We start from the raw sequence: 22230 nt of genomic DNA on the forward strand, positions 1-22230 counted from the left end.
GCGTCCGCCATTTTGTGCGACTGAGAGAAGAGGCAAGAGTAGTGAAAAGCCGCGAAGGGGGAGGGGGGCGAAGACCCGACTCGGGGGTTCGGTGACCAGGGGGCGGCCCGGATGGTGAAATCCTCCCTGCAGCGGATCCTCAACAGTCACTGCTTCGCCCGCGAGAAAGAAGGAAATAAAAAGACCCACCAAGAACCCGCAGACATGCCCGCCCTGCCCGCCAGCGCCGCTCTAAGGAGGTGAGAGGAGCAGGCCCCCCAGCCACCACCAAAAAGCCTCACATTCAGGCGACGGTTCCCCTCCTCGCGGGGAGACGCTTCGCCTCATCCTCCCGCGGCCTAGTCGCCGGGCCTCGCCTAGTGGCCCCTCCCCGCGCGAGAGGGGCGGGGCAGCCCCAGGCCCCGCCCTCTTCCCCACGGGAGGGCCGATGCTGGTCTCTCCCGAGTAGGAGAAGAGGGGAGAGGGGAAAAATACAGGGATTTTATGTTGCCAGGGTGGGAGGAGCTCCCCCCCCAGAGTAGCCTTACTCCCCAAATTTTACAAGTCAGCACCCCCCCCCCCCCCAGCACCAAAAGAAGCATCAAATATTTAAGCATCTTCGGAGTTTATATTTTATCCAACATACATCCCTGATGCCGCCCCTCCAAAGCAAAATCTTATTTACTAGATGGCGGGGGCAGTGAGATGAGAGACGTTTTGGTTCAGTTGGTGGTGGGGAAAATCCAGAGCGCCCCCCCCAACAGGGCCACACCCATGAAAATACCTCTCTCGCGCAGTTTTTGTGTTTATGGAGGGGGGAGAGAGAAAAGAGTCAAATCCTTCCCTTTCTCACTGACTCATGCCTGGAAAAGCATGCGACCCTGTTCAGTTTCTCTGGGGGTGCAGAAGAGTTGCTACTGGAGGGAGATTACATCTTTGTCTCCTCCCCCTCACCAATAATAACAGTTTATATAGATCAGGGTGGGTAGCCGTGTTTGTCTGTAGCAGCAGAAAAGAGCAAGAGTCCAGTAGCACGTATAAGACAACATTTGTTGTAGGATATGAGCTTTCATGAGTCGCAGCTCACTTCAGATATACTGTTCTTTTAGACAGATTAGGGTCCTGCTCAGCAGTTATTATCCCCACAATACACTGGGCTGAGCGAGGTGGTTTAGCCAAGGCCTACTGAGCTCATGGCAGTAGTGGAATTTGAACTAGCAGAGTGGTGATTTGCAGCTCAACTTCTTAATTTCTATGCTCCTCCAGCCCAACACTTCCCCAGCTCCTTGGATAACATACATCTGTTGGGAGAGGGAGAAGAAAGGGGGCTGTTCTCTTTAGTGGTTAGATTGCGGCTCAACTTGGTTTCTCTTCTCTCCATTATACAGGAAAACACTCCCAACACCCAGGAACACACAAGTTCCTATTCATTTGTGGGAGGGAGAAGAGAAAGTGAGACAGCTCTCTGTTCACCAGGGGAAATAAAAATGTGTTTGCTCTCTTCCTCCTTTCCAAACAAAAAAATTGGCCACGGAAGTGCACAAACACCCTGTGAAGAATGAAGGCCTGTTCAGTGTGCTTGAAATATGAGGAGGGAAAGTGAAACTCCATTCATCAGGCAAATCCATATTTCTCTCCCCACCCACCCGTCCCGGTCATCATAGCATCCTCTTCCATTCAGTATGCCATCTTTGGAGGATGTAGGGGGGAGAAAGTTAGACCATCTCTCTTCATTGATGGTAATCAGAATTGACTATTTTCACCCCTCACCTCCAAACTACACAAATGGCCATCAAGGCATCTGAATGCCAGAAAAGCAGGAGATGCTACTTAATATGAGGGAGTACAGAAAACAGATACAGATGTATCGGTATCTCATTGTCAACCCCTCACCCCCCCCCCATTTTTCATTGGGTACCCAACAGCAGATCAAGTGAGTAGCAGGAAGGATAGAATTATCAGAGGGTGAGAGGGTCCTCTTCTCCCTGCCCCCCTCCCACTAGGGACATGAACACATGATCAGACAGCCAGAGAAATGTATGTGAGAAAGAGAAATAATGTATGCAGGCTGTCCTCCATCTTCCCTGTTTCGATTAACTAGTTTGGAATGGATGAAACGCATTCTTCATGAAAAGATTGCAGTGGGGATTCCTACCAATAGGGTTCTCCCTGGAGAGTGACAATGTCTAATATGAGGTGAAATATAGGGCCAAGTACATAGAAACCTGCTACTGCGATGGCTCTTTTTGTGGAGGAAATGTGCCCTCTTTGGCATACACAAAGAGTGACTGGGGGTAGGGGGAGCTGATCTTCTCCAATATATTGGATTCTGTGGCTTATAAAAGAACTATTTAAATCTTCCATCAAGTAGAGATACAAAATAATTGGATACACCCAAGAGGGGAGGACAATACTCATTGAACAAAGGTTTCACTAAAATTAAATCTATGTGTATTCTCTGTATTGACAGGAGAATTCCTGTCCTCTTCACATATCACATATTGCCCAGAAAATGGCTGAATCGGGGGTTGCGGGGGAAGCAGTCTTCCTAAAAGGAAAGTTCAAAATAGGATGAACTTGTACATCTAAACGTTAAAAACATTACCGTCAACCTTGTGTTTTTTTCCTCTTCCGTCATTTTAGTTGATGTAAGCAATTACATAGTTAAGTGAGAGACATGCTCTGAGAATTGGAGGGGGGGTTAGAATCAGGGGTCCAGTGTGCAGGCAGTATTGCAGGACGGGGTTCTGTAGGGAAGAATCCTGCCATGTACTCAGGAGCAGAGAGGAAAGTCTTGGTCCTGTTCAGCTTATCTCTCTCCATTGATAAAGACAATGATAAACACATTTAAGGCGTATCTGTCAGTTTCAAAAGAGGGGGCCTGTTATGGGTGGGAGAGAAGTCTAATACGCACTCTAGGCATGGCCTGAAGTAAACTTCCCCTTTCCGTCCTGAAGCAGATGTGATGTGGAACATGGATTTGCCCACAACCTCTTGCCTTTTACCAGAAGTGATGCTGAGGCATCATTACCTCGCCAGAAGCTCAGCCTTAATCCTCTTCTTGCTGTGTCTCAGCACTGGTGGGAGTTTGTACGGGTGGAGTAGATGAGTGGGCTGAAATTACTGTTCTGGATTTTCAGAGCAAGGAGAGCTTTTCTTTTGGCATTCTTATCATGGGCAGACTTTTTCCAGCATGATAGAGGATGAGGCCTAAATCCTGCAAGTCTGTCTGTGAGAGGTGCTGGGGAGCCATGTGATACTTTTGTCGATGAAAACAAGACAAGATTCATTGGAGCAGCTGAAATGGCTTCAAAATACACAGGTTGCTAAGCTTGATTGACAAGCTGATGGCAGTCTTGTGTGGTCTACTTTTTGAAACCAGTATTGCAACCCACTGATTTTTTTTAATGTACAAAATAAGAGTGCACGCTCAAATCATAATTCGTCCGTGCTTAGTGATCCGGTGTATTCTTGCTTATGAATGCGTGCCTGCGTGCCTTGGCAGATGAGGTCAAGCTCTGCCACATTTCTGTAACAAGCAAGTGCTAGAGTCTACCTTCTGCTTAGCTATTCTAGGCAGCGTCTTAAGGATTCTTAATAATCTCTATTTCAGGCTGTGTCTTGCAGGGCAAAACTAGTGGAGAATGCATAAGTACAGAGAAGCTAAATCCTTTACTTACGTAATGGTATGGAAATTCATGGCTGTTAATCATTTGGGTTTAGTTTAAAATGGGAAACATTAATGTTATGAATCCAAGCCTTTAAATCCTTTTGTTTTTTAAAACAACAGTAGTTGCGTGTGCTTGCCCTGCTCCACTAGTACCGGAAAAAATGACATGTCTGTATAGCATTGTAAAAACGAAGCCGCCATCTAAACTGGAGAAGAAACAAATAGCATAGAGGCTGGGATTGCTCTTTAGAGAGGGTAAAAGGGATTCCACTTGTGAGCCCCTTCAAGGAATGCATGAATCAGTGCAAAGTTGATGCTGCCTTTTTACATAAGCACCTTGGTGCTCAGCATCTTTCAGGATATAATATGTCACTAGAATCCTAAGCCTTACATGTCTGGCAGAAGGAGGTGGGAGAAATCAGCTGCATAATCGCATTGAAAATGCTGGACCCAGTGCTGCTGCAAATAGAAGGATTTAGTGTGGTGGGAGGTTCAACATGGTGGATTTTAATCATTTTGCCTGTTTACACCATTTTGCAAATGGCTGCTGGCAGGATGGATGTGAGAGTTTCCTAAAGGGGGCTGTTGATCTGCTGCATCTGCTGAGGTGACGCAACCCAAGTGAGCCTGCAGGGCGAGCGGTGGTGCAGAGGGAGGGGCTAACCGGGGCAGCGAACAGTGCTGCTGGCATTGAAAAGGAGAGAGCTTTCTGTTGCGTATTGACATAAACCTGTTCTTGTGTACATAGAGAACTGATGGGTATTGGTTTTGAGATGCTGGAACCCTTGCCTAGAGCAGCTAGCAGCTACCAAGTTCAGGACTAATTTGGTATTTTCCTGGCTTGTTTGGGACACAGCAGCTCATGATTGATGGTTGATATGAATCTGCCTGCGGGGAGGGGGATGTCCTTGGCCTCACTTACCTTCCTCGCTTGTGTTTTTTGCAGCAAACCGTAGTTGTTCATCCAAACCAGCAAGCCATGTTCAGATTTACAGGGCAAAAGCAGGACTGCAGACCGGCCTGTCAGGAACTTTGATTTGTAGGGTAACCCTGTTGATTTGGAAATGATGGCATACTTTGGTTTCCCACAGAATGTGAGGAATTGTCTTCCCATGCATGAGGAAGGAGGGAGCATTTGAGCTTGGAATTCCTCCAGGTTCAAACTCACAGTTGGATGTTTGCTACTGTCACGCTGATTAAATTTTCCTGAAGGTATGGGGCACATCCATAGATACAGTCTCATGTTCAATACAAGTATCCAAAAGACAGCAAATACAGAAGAATTCCCTGGCAGGCATGAATCAGAATTGCGTGATTTTAAGGTTTGCCATTACAGCAGTACAAACATGTAAAAGTATTTTCACTTAAGGGTAAGAGCGTTGTGTGCTAGTGTCTTATCAAGGTAATGTAGGGAGAACTTTTAATTTTTGTGGGCTTCCGTTTGGTAAAACTCCAGTTGTGATTTGAAGACAAGAAGTTTTTGCCTATGATTGATTACTCCCCTCCCCTATTACTGATATAAAAATATAAGTGCAAAACCTGATTCTACTCTCTTTACGTCCCCTTCTAGTCCCTGGTAGAACCTATTGCTTCCTCTTCTAGAGCACTGGCTCCTTGCTGTACATTACTGTGTTATGACTACGCTAAACATCACCTTCCTGTCTCCTTCAGTTCCAGGGTGTCCTTCAGTTGCTGTAGTAACCTGGGTCCAGGGCCTCGGTGGTGCTCCTGATGCCCCTCACCCACCCCTGAAGATCCCAGGTGGGCGAGGGAATAGTCAGAGGGATCACAATCTTTCAGCTAATTTATTTTATTCCGTAAGTATTTGTGGGATTAGTAGTGGGGATACTGGGGCTGTGAGATTAGTACTGGGGCTGTGGTGAACCAGTGATTGTGGAAATCTAGTGGTGTTTGAATTGCATCTCCCCAAAGAGTTAATCTGGAGTGTGTGCAGGAATTCAAAGACTAAAGCAGAGGGGGGGGGGAACAGTCTGTGCTTTTTTACGTGAATGTTTCATAATTCAATATGGTTTGTAACCTTAAATAAATAAATAATCTGAAGATACAGCAATTTTCTGTTTTGCTTTCCCAGGATAATCGGCTGAATGTGACAGAAGAAGTAACATCAAATAACAGGACAAGAATCCTTAACGTCCAGTCCAAGCTGACGGATGCCAAGCACATTAGTTGGAGAACTGTGCTGAACAACAGCAACCTGTACATCGAAATTCCTAATGGTGCTCTGCCTGAAGGGAGCAAAGATAGGTAGGCAGAAAATGTCTCTGCTACTCCTGTTTGGTTTTTGTTTTGTATTGTTCTTCTGCAAAGCTGCTCTTCGGATAGATTTTAACATGGTATCTAGTTGTCATGTCTGGTAAAAGCAGTCGGTTCTGCTGGAGAATGCAGGTGTGCACCCACTATTCCTTCTGTCCCACCCCATTGGTCTCTTCTCCGGTAGGATGGGTAGGATTCAGAGGTATTTCACAAGGTACCCTCTCTGCTGAGTGACATTCAGGAGTGTCTGTTCTAATGCTGGGACTCCCCCCCCCCCAAAGACAAAGAATACCAAAATCTAAGCTGAAAAGGACACATTTTACTTTATAACCTCCATGCTGCTAGGCTCATGAAATATCTGCATTTAATGGGGAAGCTCAAACTGCATAGTGAACTTCATTCTTGAAGCAAATCTCAGCAGCTGTGTCAATAGGAGTACAGACAAGATTGGTTCTGATGCATATTTAATCCTAAGAAGTGTATTAAGCTCTAGATGGGATGCTTATAAATAACATGCAATTTGGGGTGGGAGAGAGGGCAGAACTTCCTCTTTGACTGCAGAACAGATGGCTGAAATGGTACTGGACCATTGCCTGTCAATCAGCTTTGCTTCTTTTTTTCACCCAAATCAAAGCATAGTCTTCAGTGCTTTGAGGGGAGACTAACTCACTTGTGCCCCTCCTTTCAGTTTTGCAGTTCTTCTTGAGTTTGCTGAAGAACAACTTCAAGTTGACCATGTCTTCATTTGCTTCCACAAGAACAGAGATGACAGAGGTAAGCCACGCCAAGCCTGCTTGCTGGGCTAAGGGAAGTTTGGATGAGGATCCTGCAGATCAGTAGCGGTGCTTTCCCTCTCGCAGCGGGTCTGGATCTGCAAGATCGACCCCACTGTTTGTCTAGTAGTATGTTGTTATATCTCCAGACCTTCATATTAAATGCCTTCTCTCTTCTTCCTGGCAGCTTCACTGCTCCGTACTTTCAGCTTTTTGGGCTTTGAGATTGTGAAACCAGGGCATCCCCTAGTCCCCAAGAGACCCGATGCTTGCTTTATGGCCTACACGTTTGAACGAGACTCTTCTGAAGAAGACTAGATTGCAGTGTTTGCCTCGTAGAGCTTTCTTGTTCTCCGTAAAGATGAATCTGTAGAAATTTTGTCAACATCTTTAATATACACACGTGTGCGCGCTTTAATGACTTGTTCTTTGTACGAATTATTGTGACAGGCTGCTGTGGTGGTGGGGCGGGGGGATGTTGAAAATTTCCGACTGTTGTCATCTTTCTCTTTCTGGATTTGTCCGCATGTTGTGATTGTGCAAAAATAAATGCTCACTCCAAATTAGCAGTATATTTCTTGGAAGTTTAATATTGTGTGTTTGTGATACTGAAGTATTTGCTTTAATTCTAAATAAAAGTTTATATTTTACTTTATTGCTGGTTTTACTGTTTGAAAGCGGGTGCTGTGCTCCAGAGTGTGGGGGGACTAACCTGGTTTGCACAGTTGAGAGGGTGTTGTGCCAGGGTGGATGGATTCCTTCATCTAACTTGCACTTTTCTTTCTTGGACATCTCATAGGATGGCACCAGTGGTGTGGGCTTGGATTCGAGAGAGACTGCTTAGGATAAGGGGACTGTTAGGTGAGCCACCCTCCTTTCTGTGATGGGGCAGCCCCAGGCTGAGTCACTGAAGTTAGCACTATTCTCTTAAATACATAAGCAAATTCAAAAAGTTCTCCCCATCTGTTAAAGGGGGGGGTGCCTTGAAAATGAGCTTAAAGGGGCTGAATGGAATTTGGGAAACGTATTTTTAGTTCACTAAATTTATTTAATTATTTAAATTGCCTTAGTTGCTGTATCCTTTGTTCCCAATAAACACCTAATTTAAAATGGATTATCAGTGCTAGAAGTGGGAGGGGGGAGAATGGAAGGAGCCAACACATTTGTGTAAGGGCCAAACCACAAGTTTTCTAACATGTTGGATCCAGCGTCTCTGACTCATTTTCCTTACAGCTGCAGGGAATGGTGTTTTAATCTGCCGGGGTCCAGTTTGTCTTGGGAAGGGGGGGGGGCTCTTTTCCTTGCTGTTTTCCTTAGCTAAAACAGCCCAGGGAGGGGAGTTGTTTACCCCATTTTGGAGCTACATGTGCATGCAATACCAGCCCCAACCTGTTAAAAAACTGTTACGTAGTTTGGCCTTAAGTTACACAAGAGTGCTTTCATGTTATTCCTGGGGTGTGGGTGGGGGCAGACTGGTTCAAGTATTAATGCTACTCCTATTTCCCCCTCAAACCTACCCTCTATCCTGTTGCTGTGTTTTGAATATATGAAAATGCAGGGGGAAGTGCTGCTAGCCAAGTGAATCTGCAGGATGTGTTGGTTCTTGCACCTTCTCTTTCTCCCTTGCTATTAAAAGATGGGCGGGGGCGGGGGGAATCTGTTTTTGGAGAGCCAGTGTGATTGTAGTGGTTGGTGTCAGGCTAGGATCTGAGAGAGCCGGATTTGAAGCTCGCTGGGTGACCTTGGGCCAGTCATACTCAGCCTAACCTACCTCTCAGGCTTGTTGTGAGGATGAAAATGGAGACGAGAAGAGTGATGTAAACTACTTTGGGTCCTCATTGAGGAGAAAAGTGCTGTAAATGAAGTGATTTGTTGTAGTTTTCCAAGGTGCCAGGTGCACAGAAAGTGCCTTAATACAGAGAAGAAAAGCAAATTACTTTTTATAGTTGGTGGAGCTGCCTTACAGGAACAAAGTGCTACCAGCAAGAGGCTAAGGACTGTCTGGGTTCCTCTGTATGAGAACTCTTCAGTATTGCCAGGTTGCAGCTAAAGAGGCCAGCCTTTCACGTTGTTTGAATCTGAATGTAGTTCTTCCTGGTAGGGTAGGAGAGAGCAGCTTTTCTGTTCTGGGTGCAGTGAGCCAGTAGGAGAGCATTTCAAAGGAACATTTTATTATTCTCACAGAAATGCATTGCAACATGTCCAAGAAATACGAAGGCATAGCTATGCAATATCTGTGGGTCTGTGCTGAGGGGTTCCTGTTATTTAAAAACTTCCACAAATCCCCTCCCTTTGCCAAATAGCACCACGCAGCTAACAAAACACATGCTAGAGTGAGTTAGGGTTAGTTTTCTCCCCATTCTTTGTAATCTCAACTGGAAAAAGAAGTGGGGGCAGGGAGGAAAACAGTAGAGGCTGTTGGCCCTTGCTAAGTTTTGCTGCTTTGGAAACCATTACCAAGAGAGATCTCTTCCTCCAGCCCTGTAAACTGAGTCTCTCCTGTAGTAAGACAAGTTCTTGTTCATTTTCTGGGGGCAGTTCATACATTCTCATGGACTCGGTGCCTTCATCTCACCTCCGGGCTGCTAGCTCTACTCAGATCTTCTGTACATAATTCCCAGGGAAGAGCCCTTCTCGCCCATGGAGACGACCCTTCCACCAGCCAGAGGCATCTGAAAGGAGACGACAAAAAGACATCCACTCTCTACCATTGGTTAGCTGTATGTGGCTGGGAGACTGAACCCAGCCAAGGATTGGGGTGTGCACACATTTCTTTAAAAAGGACCTTTGCCCCCTACAACCTTTGCATAATGCAAGACTACTGTACCTAGAACCTGGCAGGTGAGGTAGTATCCTAAACCAGCATATTCAACTTTTAGGGCTGGCTGGGACATTTTATGTTGTGCCAAGCTTGGAAATCTTCAAGATCGACATGCAATACAGCGCTGGATCTCCTGGCTGCTGCTGGGGGTAGTACAGTTTTCCCCTAAGGAACCTTGGGAGTTGTAGCTTTGCCAGAGGCAAAGGGCAATTTGGTTAACCACCAGTACTGTCGCAGGACTAATGCTTAGTACGGTGGCATTTCAAGGTATTGGTGTTTGCCTCGGAAAGACTTCAGGGTCTGGGCCCCATAGACCACAGAGTCTGCTTTATCGGTTACCTTTCTAGCCAAATAATGGTCCAATTTAGCATAAGGAGAGAGCAGTTACAGGGTTTCTATTGCAGTTGCTCCAGTTCTGTAGACTGACTTGCCCGTTTCATACTGCTTTGCCTTTAAGAGGGCTAGGGTGGGGGAAAGGTGACAAACTCCTGCTCTTAGAAAGATACTATATCAAGAAAGCTAGGGTTAGACCCCCTTGTGGCCCTCATGGGTGCCTTTTCCAAGAGCAAGGGCTTTTTTTTGTCTGAAGATCATCAAAGAACCTTTTTAGTCTATACCCTGGTTTACCACATCAGTGAGAACTAGGTTCACCTTCTCTTGAACCAATATAACTGACCCTCAGGTCAGCTCAAACACAAAGGCAATTGGGGGGGGGGGGTTATGCCTTGACAGCTGAGTGAGTTTTGCTAGTTCAGTTCTTTTTAAGGAAAATAAATCAGGCGCATAGATACCCATAATAATCTTCTTACTATATAACTGAGTGTGTTTCAGACAACTCACTTTATACCCTGGTGAACCACCAGAGGGTGCTGCCACAGAGGAAAGCCCAGGTAACTCACCGTATTGCTCCAGAAAAATGCCATGATGGGAAGCCCAGGCAGGGAACAGGAGCAGAGCAGGTGGCAGTGCCCTCCCCGTGCCTTAACCCAGCTGGTATTAGGTGCGGAGCAGGTGGCAATGCCCACTCCCCACCTTAACCCAGCTGATATTAGGAGCAGAGCAGAGAGCAATGCCCACCCCCGTTCAGCCAGCTGGTATTCGGAGTGGAACAGGTGGTAATGTCCACTACCACCTTAACTCAGCTGGTATTAGTACTGGAGCAGGTGGCAATGCCCACCCCCTTCAGGCAGCTGGTATTAGGAACACAGCAGGTGGCAATGGCTGCCCCCCGCCAACCCAGCTAATATTAGGAGCAGAGCAGGTGGCAGTACCCACCCCCCTTCAGCCAGCTGGGATCAGGCGTGGACCAGGTGGCAGTGCTGGCCCTCCACCTTAACCCAGCTGATATTAGGAGCGGAGCATGTGGCAATGTCCGCCCCCCCTGCCTTAAACCAGCTGGTATTAGGAGCGGAGAAGGTAGCAATACCTGCCTCCTGCACTAGCCTAGCTGGTATTAGGAGCAGACCAGGTGACAATGCCGGCCCCCTTCAGTCAGCTGGGATCAGGAGTGCAGCAGGTAGCAATGCCCACTCTCTGCCTTAACCAGCTGTTATTAGGAGCGGAGCAGGTGGCAATGCCTGCCTCCCGCCTTAACACAGCTGGTAATAGGAGTGGAGCAGGTAGCAATGCCCACCCCCTTTAGGCAGCTGGTATTAGGAACAGAGCAGGTGGCAATGGCTGCCCCCGCCTTAACCCAGCTGATATTAGGAGCAGAGCAGGTGGCAGTACCCACCCCCCTTCAGCCAGCTGGGATCAGGAGCGGACCAGGTGGCAGTGCTGGCCCTCCATCTTAATCCAGTTGATATTTGGAGCAGAGCAGGTGGCAATGCCTGCCTCCCGCCTTAATACAGCTGGTAATAGGAGAGGAGCAGGTAGCAATGCCCACCCCCATCTTAACCCAGCTGGTATTACGAACGGACCAGGTGGCAATGCCGGCCCCCTTCAGACAGCTGGGATCAGGAGCGGAGCAGGCTGCAATGCCCACCCCCACCTTAACCCAGGTGGTATTAGGCACGGAGCAGTTAGCAATGCCCGCCCCCTTTTAGCCAGCTGGTATTAGGAGTGGAGTAGGTGGCAATTCCCACCCCCCCACCTTAACCCAGCTGTTACTATGAGCGGAGCAGGTGGCAATGCCTACCCCCTACCTTAGCCCAGCTGGTATTAGGAGTGAAACAGGTGGCAATGCCCACCCCCTCCTTATCACAACTAGCATTAGGAGTGGAGCAAGTGGCGATGCCTACCCCTGCTGTATCCCAGCTGGTATTAGGAGTGGAGCAGGTGGCAATGCCCACCCCCTTCACCCACCTGGGATCAGGTGCGGAGCAGGTGGTTATGCCCACTCTGCTTTATCCCAGCTGGTATTAAGAGTTAAGCAGGTGGCAATGCCCACCCCACTTCATCCTGGTGGGTTCAGGAGCAGAACAGATGGCAATGCCCGCCCCCTTCACCCAGCTAGGATCAGGAGTGGAACAGGTGCCAATGCCTGCCCAGTGCCTTCACCTGGGTGGGATCAGGCACAGAGCAGGGGGCAATTCACTTCTCCTCTTCACCCAACCGGGACAAGAAGAGGAGGAGGTGGAAATGCCCTCTCCCTTCAACCTACTGGAATAAGGCACTGAGCATGCGGCAATGCCCACCCCATCACCCAGTCAGAATCAGAAGCCAAGCAGGCAGCAATCTCTGCTCCCCTTCAACCTGCCGGAATAAGGAGCAGAGAAGGTGGCAATGCCCGCAACCCCTTCTCCCAGTTGGGATCAGGATCAGAGCATGTAGCAAAGCCCACTGCCTGCCTTCACCTGTTGGGATCAGGCGAGGAGCAGAAGGTAGTGCTCTCTCCTCCCTTCACCCAGCAGGGAACAGGTGGCAGTGCCCACCCCCCTTCACCTAGCTGTAATCAGGCGCAGAGCAGAAGGCAATGCCAATTTTCCCTTCTCCTGGCTGGGATCAGGAGTGGAGCAAGTAGCAATGCCTGCTCCCCTTTACCCAGCCAGTATCAGACATGCAGCAGGTAACAAAGCCCACCACCCCTTCCTGTTGCTGAAATCAGGTATGGGGCAGGTGGCAATGCCCACCCCACTCCTTCACAGGCCAGGATCAGTGATGGAGGAGGAGGGAATGCCTGCCTGCCCGCTCTTCCCTTTCTAGATCCCGTTGTATTTTTTCCCACAACGGGCTTTGTTTCTAGTGTTTTACATAATGCCATTGATGTTGAAAGCGTTTCACAAATGTAATATGTAAGCCAGCAGGGCCAAGGCTGACAACAGCCGCCTTGTAAACTTGTGATGATAAACTCAATTTGAGCCTTCCTGTTGGCTGTTCTCTTAAACTGCCATGCTACATAGAGTGCCCACTGAACATGTTGGTATCTAAGGAGCAAAGATTCTGTAAACATTGGATTGATCCAGACCTTTCCATGCTTATGGTCTCATTTTCTACAGCACAGAGGGTATAGCGGTTTGCACTGACTGAGTTCCCCAGGGCCCCCCAGTGCAAGTTTCTGCCCACTCAGAAATGCTTCTGAAGCAAATGAGGACCCACACATACATCTTCTTACCTTCCAGCAAGACGTCTATAATTTCGCCTACGTTGAAGCTCAGTTCATCCACATCCTGCCCGAGATACTGGTATAAAGCTCGGCAGCGAGGACCTGGTCGAGCGGGAGGTGGTTTAGGTCGAGCGGGAAGTGGCCGTTGTCCAATGCTTTTCTTCCTTTGAGCTCTGCCATATCCAAGACAAAAGGGAGTCAGTGTGTACTCTTGTGGGCCAGAGTTCTTCAAATTCTACAAAATCGGACTTATCAAAAAGTGTGTGCTTGTGTACGTGTGCGCGCGTTCCAATTCATCCAGTAATCTCAGTGCTGGGATTTTTAAGGAGTGGAATTAGTTACCTGAGAACTATATTTCTACCCTACATGGAGGCGAAGATAATCTTGTATTGTGAGAGCAATGATGATGGAAGATGGCCAAGGAAGACTTCCAGTGTATGGGGGTAGGTGTGTTTTACCACTCTCCCTAGCTCCTTGCCCCAATCTGGTCATAGCAAAATGAATAAATTATACAAAGTGGGAGGTCTCTTCCCAAAGCATGTTGCAGAATTCACCTGTTCTTGGCATAGAATGTAGAAAGCCTTGGAACCAGGGCTTTTTTTCTGGGAAAAGAGGTGGTAGAACTCAGGACTGCGCAATGATGTCACTTTGGGTCAGCTGGAACAAGGGGGGAGTTTTTTAAAGTTTAAATTACCCTCGGCGAAAATGGTCACATGGCCAGTAGCCCTGTCCCCTGATCTCCAGACAGAGGTGCAGAGGGCAATCTAAACTCCCCTCTGTCTGGAGATCAGGGGGCGGGGCCACCGGCCATGTGACCATTTTCGAGAGGTGCTGGAACTCTGTTCCACCGCGTTCCAGCTGAAAAAAAGCCCTGCTTGGAACACATTTCATGTATGTGGCTGAGCTTGAATTGGGGAGACCTCATGAAATAGCTCCCCCGTCCCCCTCACAACCCTCCCCACAGCTCTTCAGTTTGGTGATCTTGTAGGAAAAAGCAGTTGGTCATTGGGGCAAGAAAGTTGCCCAAATTTAAGAGAAGGCCTTCCTTAACCAGATGGGGTAGAGATGCCAGTTTCATAGCAAATGGTGGTGGTTTTCTGCTCTTGAGGAAACTTTGGACTTGCCCCAAATGGAAACGTTGGCTCAAAGAGAAATAAGAAGCAAAAATTCATGTCTAGCTCTTCACCACCCCCACGCCTGTCCCATCAGATGCCAGACACAACCATTTCCAAATCATTGCCATACCCAGCCATCCCTTCATCTGGAACATTGAGGAAGTCCAGGTTGTGGTCCAAAGGTTCTCTTGCCTTCAACCGCCGAGTCTGGCCTTGTTTGGGGAGGGCGGTGGCTGGAGGCCCCTGCCTTTGCGGGGTGGTATACATCTGATCCTGCCCCCGGGTACTGTTCCGGGGAAACTGCGGGGCCCCGTTCCTGCAAGGTCCTGCGACAGTTCTCCCTAAAAGAAAACATCGGAACAACTTTGTGAAGAAGTCTACAGCTAAGAAATAAACACTCCACAGCTAAGAAAAACAAAGAATGAGCAAATGTTTATTATGCTGTTTATTTCTATATTTGTTTATATTCTTGTCAACATTCGCGTTTGGGTTTACAGACATGAACGCAGATTGAGTAGCCATTAGACACAATTCATACATACAATGCATATCATTTATACACATACATGGTGGTAGAAAGTGCCATCAAGTCATGGGTGACTTATGGCAACCCCTGCTGGGGTTTTCAAGGCAAGAGACTAACAGAGGCGTTAAGGAGTTAATTAAAGTGGCAGGAATTGAACAAGGACTAAGCTCTGCCTATCATCCCGAGACCAACGGACAAACCGAAAAGGTTAATCAGGTGCTGGAACAATTCCTGAGATGTTATATTAATTACCAACAAGACAACTGGACTGAATTCTTGGTTTTTGCAGAATATTGTTACAACAGCAGTATACATAGCTCCACGGGAGCCTCCCCCTTTAAAGTTGCCCAGGGGTTTGAGGGCAAGCCCCTGCTGTTCCTGACTGACACGGAGAAACCACAGGGGGGAGACCTGGCTGAGAGGTGGATTACCTTAACAAGTCAATGGGAGGTAATTCAAAAAACTCTGAACAAAGCTAAAGAGGACTATAAAAAACATGCGGGTCGCAAACGATCCCCCCCTCCCGGGACGTGAAAGTGGGAGACCATGCGTATATCTCCACTAAGAATCTGCAGGGGAACAGCCAAGCAAAAAACGGGGGTGGAAATTTTTAGGAGCGTTTGAAGTACTTCGAACTATCAATGCTGTGACTGTAGAACTGAAATTGCCAAAGAATTTACAGCACATCCACCCCGTATTTCATTTCAGCCTCCTGAAAAAAGCGCCTCTTCCCAATAAATGGCATCCTGACTGAGGAGTTCCACCCTCGGTGAAAGGCCAACCCCACTACGAGGCGGAGGCTGTGCTGGGCTCTAAAATGAAACAAGGAGAACTGTTCTATCTGATTCAATAGGTTCATTTTAACAAGAGTAATGTTGAATGGATCAAGGCCTCTGATGTTAATGTTCCGCGAATGCTTTGTAGATTTCACCGAGAATACCTGGACAAACCTGGGGGAGGGGCCTCGAAATTTGGGGGGGGGGCAGTATGTCAGATAAGCCTTGCATATCTGCCATGGATCTGACTGTATCTTTAGTTGGGTGTCTGAGTACGTGCAGAGTGAAAACTGATTTCTAACGTGCTAGGACTAATTGTTTACCTTACAGGAGAAATGTTTTCCTGCCAAGCTGAGAATTTGAACTTGGAGAAACCAAGCTCCCTCCTCCCATCTTCACAGAGACTCCTCTTTCCTTCCTCTTTCCCCCCTACCTTCTTCCCAGGCCTAACTGACTTTCTTTCTCACTGGGGGTGGGGCATTACTCTATAAAATTGATTGGGCTTTACTAGCTTTAGGCATTCTGGCCAATTCCATTGTCTGAGCTGCTTGATACTGGTATTAATCCTTAATAAACATTTTAACTACTTCGCCCAAATGATGCAGTGGAGGGTTTTGGGGAACCACCTGGCAAGACCTGACACTAGCCCTCAGCATTTGTTACTACCCTGATGCTCATCATGTGTGACACATCAGTCATTTGAAAGAAAAATTAAATAATAATCTCCCTCGCTTCCAATATACAAACACGTGCCTACCTGTTCACCTGGAGTAGTTTCTTATTACTGCTGAGTAGCTACTTACGAGCTTGTTACAGTAATCCCCGGAAGACAGAAGACTATATCCTCCCACCACACAAAACCACAATCTCCATGGCCGTTTTCACACTGCTTACCAGCCACGGAACATTGTGCCAAGCTCCCGGAATGACAGCGTCTTCCTAGCGCAATTTTGCACGAGAATGGCAGTTCTCGTGCGAAATTGCGCCAGGAAGACGCTGTCATTCCAGGAGCTGTGATGTTCTGTGGCCGGTAAGCAGTGTGAAAACGGCCCATGCAAAAGAGCCCTGAAATTCTTAATTTGGGGGTTGAAATTGATACTGTTGTCCTTTGGACAGTGGTTTCAGAGCCCTTAGGTATTATTTTGCTAGCCTGCACTTTATTTTAAATGCATGTGTGAAGCAGGGGCTTAAAATGATGTTGAGACAGAGGTAGCATGAAGTAACGGTGAACCGTGCAGTCTCTATCCCAGCCCTCTACCTCATAACCCAAGTGGCTTCAAAAATGGATTAAGTTCAGCACCAGTGAGAGAAACAGAACAAGAACAAGATTCGGGTCCAGTAGCACCTTAAAGATCAACTAGAGTTACAGGATATGAGCTTTACTCCCTGGGATAGGGGAATAAGGTAGCTCAGAAAATAGGATAGAAACTATTTATAGGTGTAACATGGACTTGCTGGGCTCATTCAATTACAAGGTTACAGTGGATAATCTAGGCGCCTGAAGAGCAGCTGGTAGCCAAGTTTGCATTCTTGAGGTGAATATTGAACTTCCTACAACCTCAGGATCCTCAAGTATAATTGTGAGCTTCTCTCAGAAAACATAAATCTCTCTAGATTTCCACATAAATTGGGGCTTTCAGGACAATATAGTCGCTTCCTCAAACTAGCCTGCTTTAGCATATAAAACAGCAAACATTCACAGTTTAGTCTGTTTATACTGAAGGCAGTCTGAGAGCCAAGCTGCAAGTGATGCCAGACACAGGTTGGACACTTGTCAGCTTCCCTCAAGTTTTGATGGGAAATGTAGGCGTCCTGGTTTTACAGCTTGGCTCTCCATTACAGCTGCAAGACCAGGATGCCTACATTTCCCATCAAAACTTGAGGGAAGCTGACAAGTGTCCAGCCTGTGTCAGGCATCCCTTGTAGCTTGGCTCTGAGCTGGCAGGGTCACTGCTCCCCCCCACCTCCCAAAAATCTGGCTCCTCCAGCCCTTCCAGGGATCCAGATCGGTTGCCAACACCAACAGAACTAAAGGGGGGTTGCTGTTTCGCAGAAAGCAGCAGGACCTTTGCCCATCCGTTACAATAGATTTCTAATCTTTTATGGCTGCTTGGAAGCCTATGAGCAATCTCTGCTGAAACCCCCAAGCAGCCTAAATGGGATAATTTCATCGTACCCTCGCAATACTCCTGTGAGTGACCTGTTCAGGCTCACCCAGTGATATTCATTGCTGATTCACACCGGAGGATCCACCATCCATATATGTTACTATCCGCTATGCCTTGCGGGTCTCTTTTGTCCACACAGGTTCCTAAACTCTTTTTTCACTCCATATGATCTCTTACTACTGTGCTTAGAATGGAGTTCTTCCATACCTCTTGGGGCTGGTGGGACAGCTCGAGATGGTGGTGGGTACCTCTGGTGGCCTTTGGTTTGCTGGATTCCTTTCTTGGTGGGTTCTGCGGGAACAGAAGAGACAGTGATGAAGAGGAAGGATGAAGATGGAACTCAAATGGGAGGATGCAGATCTGGATAGCTTTCAGCTCATTAGAAACCATTCCCAATTCATTAGCGAATCTAGCAATTTATATCTATCTTTGTAGGGGGAGGGGGAGGTTAGGGAGGGAAGGTTTGTTAAGGATGGAGGGAGGGGTGGGCAATTTCAGCAGGAAAGAGGGTAGACAGCTGTTTACGTAAATGTTAAGGCATGTTGGTAAAATTTTCCAAATTATTATTTTTCATAGCTCTAACTATAATCGCTTTTAGATGTAGAATCCTTGGGATAATGTAACACTAAAAATCTTTGTACAATATCTTATTTTGCCATTGAATATCTTCCCTTTTGTTGTTATTGAAAAAGTTAAAAATAAAATGAAAAAAAAAAAGAAACCATTCCCAAACTGTCCTTTCACCCCCAGTGGAGCAGGGAAAAGTACAGAATGTGGACTCAGGTACAAAGCAGTAAAGATCATGGACATTTGTGAAGATGAAATTTTATTGAAGATTGCATCCCTCTTGTATACACAATCAAGAGAAGAAAAACAAGGAATGAGCAAATGTTTATTATGCTGATTATTTCTATATTTGTTTATATTCTTGTCAGCATTTGGGTTTGGGTTTACAGACATTAACGGAGGTTGAGTAGCCGTTAGACACAATTCATACATACAATCAGGGCTTTTTTTTCAGCTGGAACGTGGTGGAATGGAGTTCCGGAACCTCTTGAAAATGGTCACATGGCTGGTGGCCCCACCCCCTGATCTCCACACAGAGGGGAGTTTAGATTGACCTCCACGCCACTCAGCAGCGCAGAGGGCAATCTAAACTCCCCTCTGCCTGGAGATCAGGGGGCGGGGCCACCAGCCATGTGACCATTTTCGCCGAGGGTGATTTAAACTTTTACCCCCCCCCCTTGTTCCAGCTGACCCGAAGTTACATCATTGGTCCTGGGAACAAGCGCGCACTTTGCACGTGCACATGTGGTACCAGAGGCACCACCTCCTGCCAAGAGTTGCCCCCCTGTGCTGGCAACCCACTGAGTTCCACCACCTCTTTTCCCAGAAAAAAAGCCCTACATACAGTGTATATCATTTATACACATACATGGTGGTAGAAAGTGCCATCAAGTCATAGATGACTTATGGCAACCCCTGCTGAAGTTTTCAAAGCAAGAGACAAACAGAGGCGGGTTGCTCATCTTCCAATTACTAACCAAGGCTGACCCTGCTTAGTTTCTGAGATCTGACAAAATCGGGCTTGCCTGGGCTATTCAGGTTAGGGCATACATATACACACTATGTATCTACTTACTTCATTTGTACCCCACTTTTTTCCCTAACTGTGACTCAATTGTAATAGTTGATATCATTCTGTTCCCCATTTTATTCTCCCAACAACCCTGTGAAGTAGATCAGACTGGCCCAATGTTGTCCAGTAAGCTTCCATGGCAAAGTCGGAATTCGAACCTGACTCTCACAGATCCCAGACTTCAGCCACTGCACCATGTCTGTTTATTGACCGTAACATTGGGAAAAGTGGATGGGTAAAACAAAAAATGAGGAAAAAGGAAAAAGACTTACTGGAGTTCTTTGGGAGTCCACTTCCAATGCTGATGGAAAGAGTTTTCCCTCCTGCTTTGAGGAGAGCCACGTTCCCCTGCCCACCGAGAAAAGTCACTGTTCGGGTCCCCCCTCCACCCCAGCCTTCCTTCTTCACACGGAACTGTAGTCTGGGATGATGGAGAAAAGAAGAAAACCAGGCATTGTGAATTGTGTTGGTTTGCCCACAAATGGGGAATCGTACTACATTCACCCCTAACAATATTGGAGTGTAGGACTTCCTACACCACCCGACATCTTTATGATTATTAGGCAGGGCAGTGCACAAACGGTGCCATTTCCAGCTCACCCCCCTCGAAGGAACACCCAACCACCACCTCCATAAAAAGCCTATAAAAGTTTTAAATACATTTTAACCTCACAATAACCCTGAAAGGTAGGCTAGGTTGAGAGAGAGAAAGCAAGGACACAAGCAAATGGCCCAGTGAAATCTATGGCAGAGCAAGGATTGGAAACTGGGCCTAGTCTAACTATTATACTGGCCAGCTTCCCAATATGACTTCTGCTGCCAAAATCCTGAGATTTTTTTAAAAAAATATATTTTGGTTTTTTTTAAATTTTTATGCCGCCTCTCCCTCGAAATGGGGCCCAAAGTAGTTTACAAAGATTAAAACCGCAATAAATGATATATATTAAAATGGAGAAGATCCCGCCAGAATACAGCCAGTGAAGCAATGTAATCCCAATAGCTGGGACAACTCAAAATTAAACAGATTCTTTTTACAAAATGGAATAAAGGCTGTGGTTTCTAGCTTTGATGGAGTCTCTCTACACGAGATGCCTTGGCATGTGTTCGTCCAGTGTAGGGAGGCCCAATATTAGTCAGGAAGCATAGTTTAAAAAGACAAAGCAGAGATCGCTCCTCAGAGCGTTTGTTAATTTCATCTTCTCCTCCCAGAAGGCTCTGTGTCATGTATGCCAGCATACCTGCCATTATTGTATTTTGCATTTTGTGCTGATCATTACTGTTCTGCTAAAATTGTATTCTGTTATAGCATCTGAGAGAGTGTAAACTGCTAACATAAAATGCAGGAGAGCCAGTGGGGCCTCTCTGTTATCTGTTGAAAATACATACTTTCACTTTTCCAGCAAGTGTCCTTGAAGGCGAGCTGCTAGCAGCGAACTTTGTATCTTTTCCCAGAGACTGGGATATTTTCACTTTGTGCTTCATTTAGTCTAAACTAATCAGTTCCCATGTAACTTCTTTGGGGTTTCGCTCCAGAATGTCAACGGACCACAAAGGGCGGGAAGTTTCCCTATAATCAGTAGTGCCTTTGTTTGAATTGTCACTACCTTTGTGTGAACACCCTGAACTGAATGGATCTCTAATAAAGTTGCTTCAACTGGAACACCTGTGTGTTAACTGTGGAGAACTTGAAGGGACCTAACTGCAAGGGACTGAGAGCCAAAACACACGAGAAGAAATACCTAGGTTCAGCACGTGTTCTCTTACCTCAAGGTTTGCCAGGATCTGTAGGCGTCCTGGAAGCTTAAAGTTTAGCATTTACAGAGCAGCAGGAAGGGAAATACAGGCGCCTGTATTTCCCTTCCCCTTCCTGCTGCTCTGTAAATGCTAAACTTTAAGCTGCCAAGACACCTACACTTCCCAACAAACCTTGAGGTAAGAGAACAAGTTTAGCATTTACAGAGCAGCAGGAAGGGGAAGGGAAATACAGGCGCCTGTATTTCCCTTCCTGCTGCTCTGTAAATGCTAAACTTTAAGCTTCCAGGACACCTACAGATCCCGGCAAACCTTGAGGTAAGAGAACACGTGCTGAACCTAGGTATTTCTTCTCGTGTGTTTTGGCTCTGACACTCTGTCAATTTCACTTCCCTAGTCAAACTGTGTGGATTGCAACAAGAGGGCAGCAAGGAATGGAAATGGGCTGGAGCTGCCTTCCAGAACCGGACTTAGACCTGGAGAGGTTATCATGGGCTGAAGTTTCCCTTCTGGCATTTCATAGCCCCTTCATACAGCTCTGGTGTATAGCAAAGCCTTTGCCCTGCTGCCGGCTCTGTCTTTTTAAACTACACTTCCTGGCTAACGTTACATCTCCCAACACATTTTCTTCATGTATTAGATGTCTTGTACAGAGAGACGTGGTTGTAAAAGAAAAAAGCAGTCAAAATAGGCCTATTAGAATGAGCATTAAGTTTTCAGAGGGAAGTCCAGTTCAGGGGCAAGATGGGCTTACGTGTCATTAAAACTGAGCTGCAGTTTGCTACGGGTGGCCTCTTCATAGCGCTTGCAAAGAAGGCTGATGAGTTCCGTCTTGAAGATGGACTCCAGGAAAGTGTCGGCCTCTACTTCGTGAAGAATAAAGAAATCGTCCTGCCTGGTGCTGTGGTGTCGAGAGAAAACAGAAGGGGGGAAGATTAGACCTGTGAAGCCAGGAAGGACTGGGGGCCAAGCTACAAGTGACGAATGACACTTGAACGGCAAGTGAACAGACTCACGTGTATTCCTCCTTGTTCACGTGCACTCCACTTGTGCTCCACTCGATCACGTAGTTATTGAGTGGAGCGCAAGTGGAGCGCAAGTGAACAGGGAGGAACACACGTGAGTCTGTTCACTTCCCGTTCAAGTGTCATTCGTCACTTGTAGCTTGGCCCATAGCGTCTGCGGGAAAGACT

General features: G+C 46.9%; 3 protein-coding genes across 3 annotated transcripts in view; 1 reads left to right on the plus strand and 2 right to left on the minus strand.

The window, feature by feature from the left end:
- The window catches only part of JSRP1 (junctional sarcoplasmic reticulum protein 1), a 70007-nt gene extending 69473 nt beyond the window's left edge, over positions 1 to 534 (minus strand). The window contains exon 1 of the mRNA XM_054979419.1: positions 282 to 534. The gene's annotated coding sequence lies outside the window, so the exon portion shown is untranslated. The remainder of the gene's footprint in view (positions 1 to 281) is intronic.
- OAZ1 (ornithine decarboxylase antizyme 1) lies at positions 16 to 7351 on the plus strand. Its single transcript, XM_054979423.1, is given in 6 exon segments — positions 16 to 239; positions 5321 to 5378; positions 5380 to 5466; positions 5742 to 5914; positions 6612 to 6697; positions 6884 to 7351. Coding segments are annotated over 6 exon segments (663 nt in total). The 5' UTR covers positions 16 to 111; the 3' UTR covers positions 7015 to 7351.
- A 1577-nt stretch (positions 7352 to 8928) lies between these two features.
- The window catches only part of MYO1F (myosin IF), a 79171-nt gene continuing 65869 nt past the window's right edge, over positions 8929 to 22230 (minus strand). Inside the window, exons 23-28 of the mRNA XM_054980238.1 lie at positions 21792 to 21938; positions 19558 to 19706; positions 17854 to 17937; positions 14307 to 14517; positions 13071 to 13234; positions 8929 to 9368 (exon numbers count right to left, since the gene is read on the minus strand). Coding sequence (XP_054836213.1) covers positions 9292 to 9368; positions 13071 to 13234; positions 14307 to 14517; positions 17854 to 17937; positions 19558 to 19706; positions 21792 to 21938 — 832 coding nt within the window. The 3' untranslated portion in view covers positions 8929 to 9291. The remainder of the gene's footprint in view (positions 9369 to 13070; positions 13235 to 14306; positions 14518 to 17853; positions 17938 to 19557; positions 19707 to 21791; positions 21939 to 22230) is intronic.

This window comes from Eublepharis macularius, chromosome 5 (genome assembly GCF_028583425.1).
Source record: "Eublepharis macularius isolate TG4126 chromosome 5, MPM_Emac_v1.0, whole genome shotgun sequence".
Lineage (NCBI taxonomy): Eukaryota > Metazoa > Chordata > Lepidosauria > Squamata > Eublepharidae > Eublepharis > Eublepharis macularius.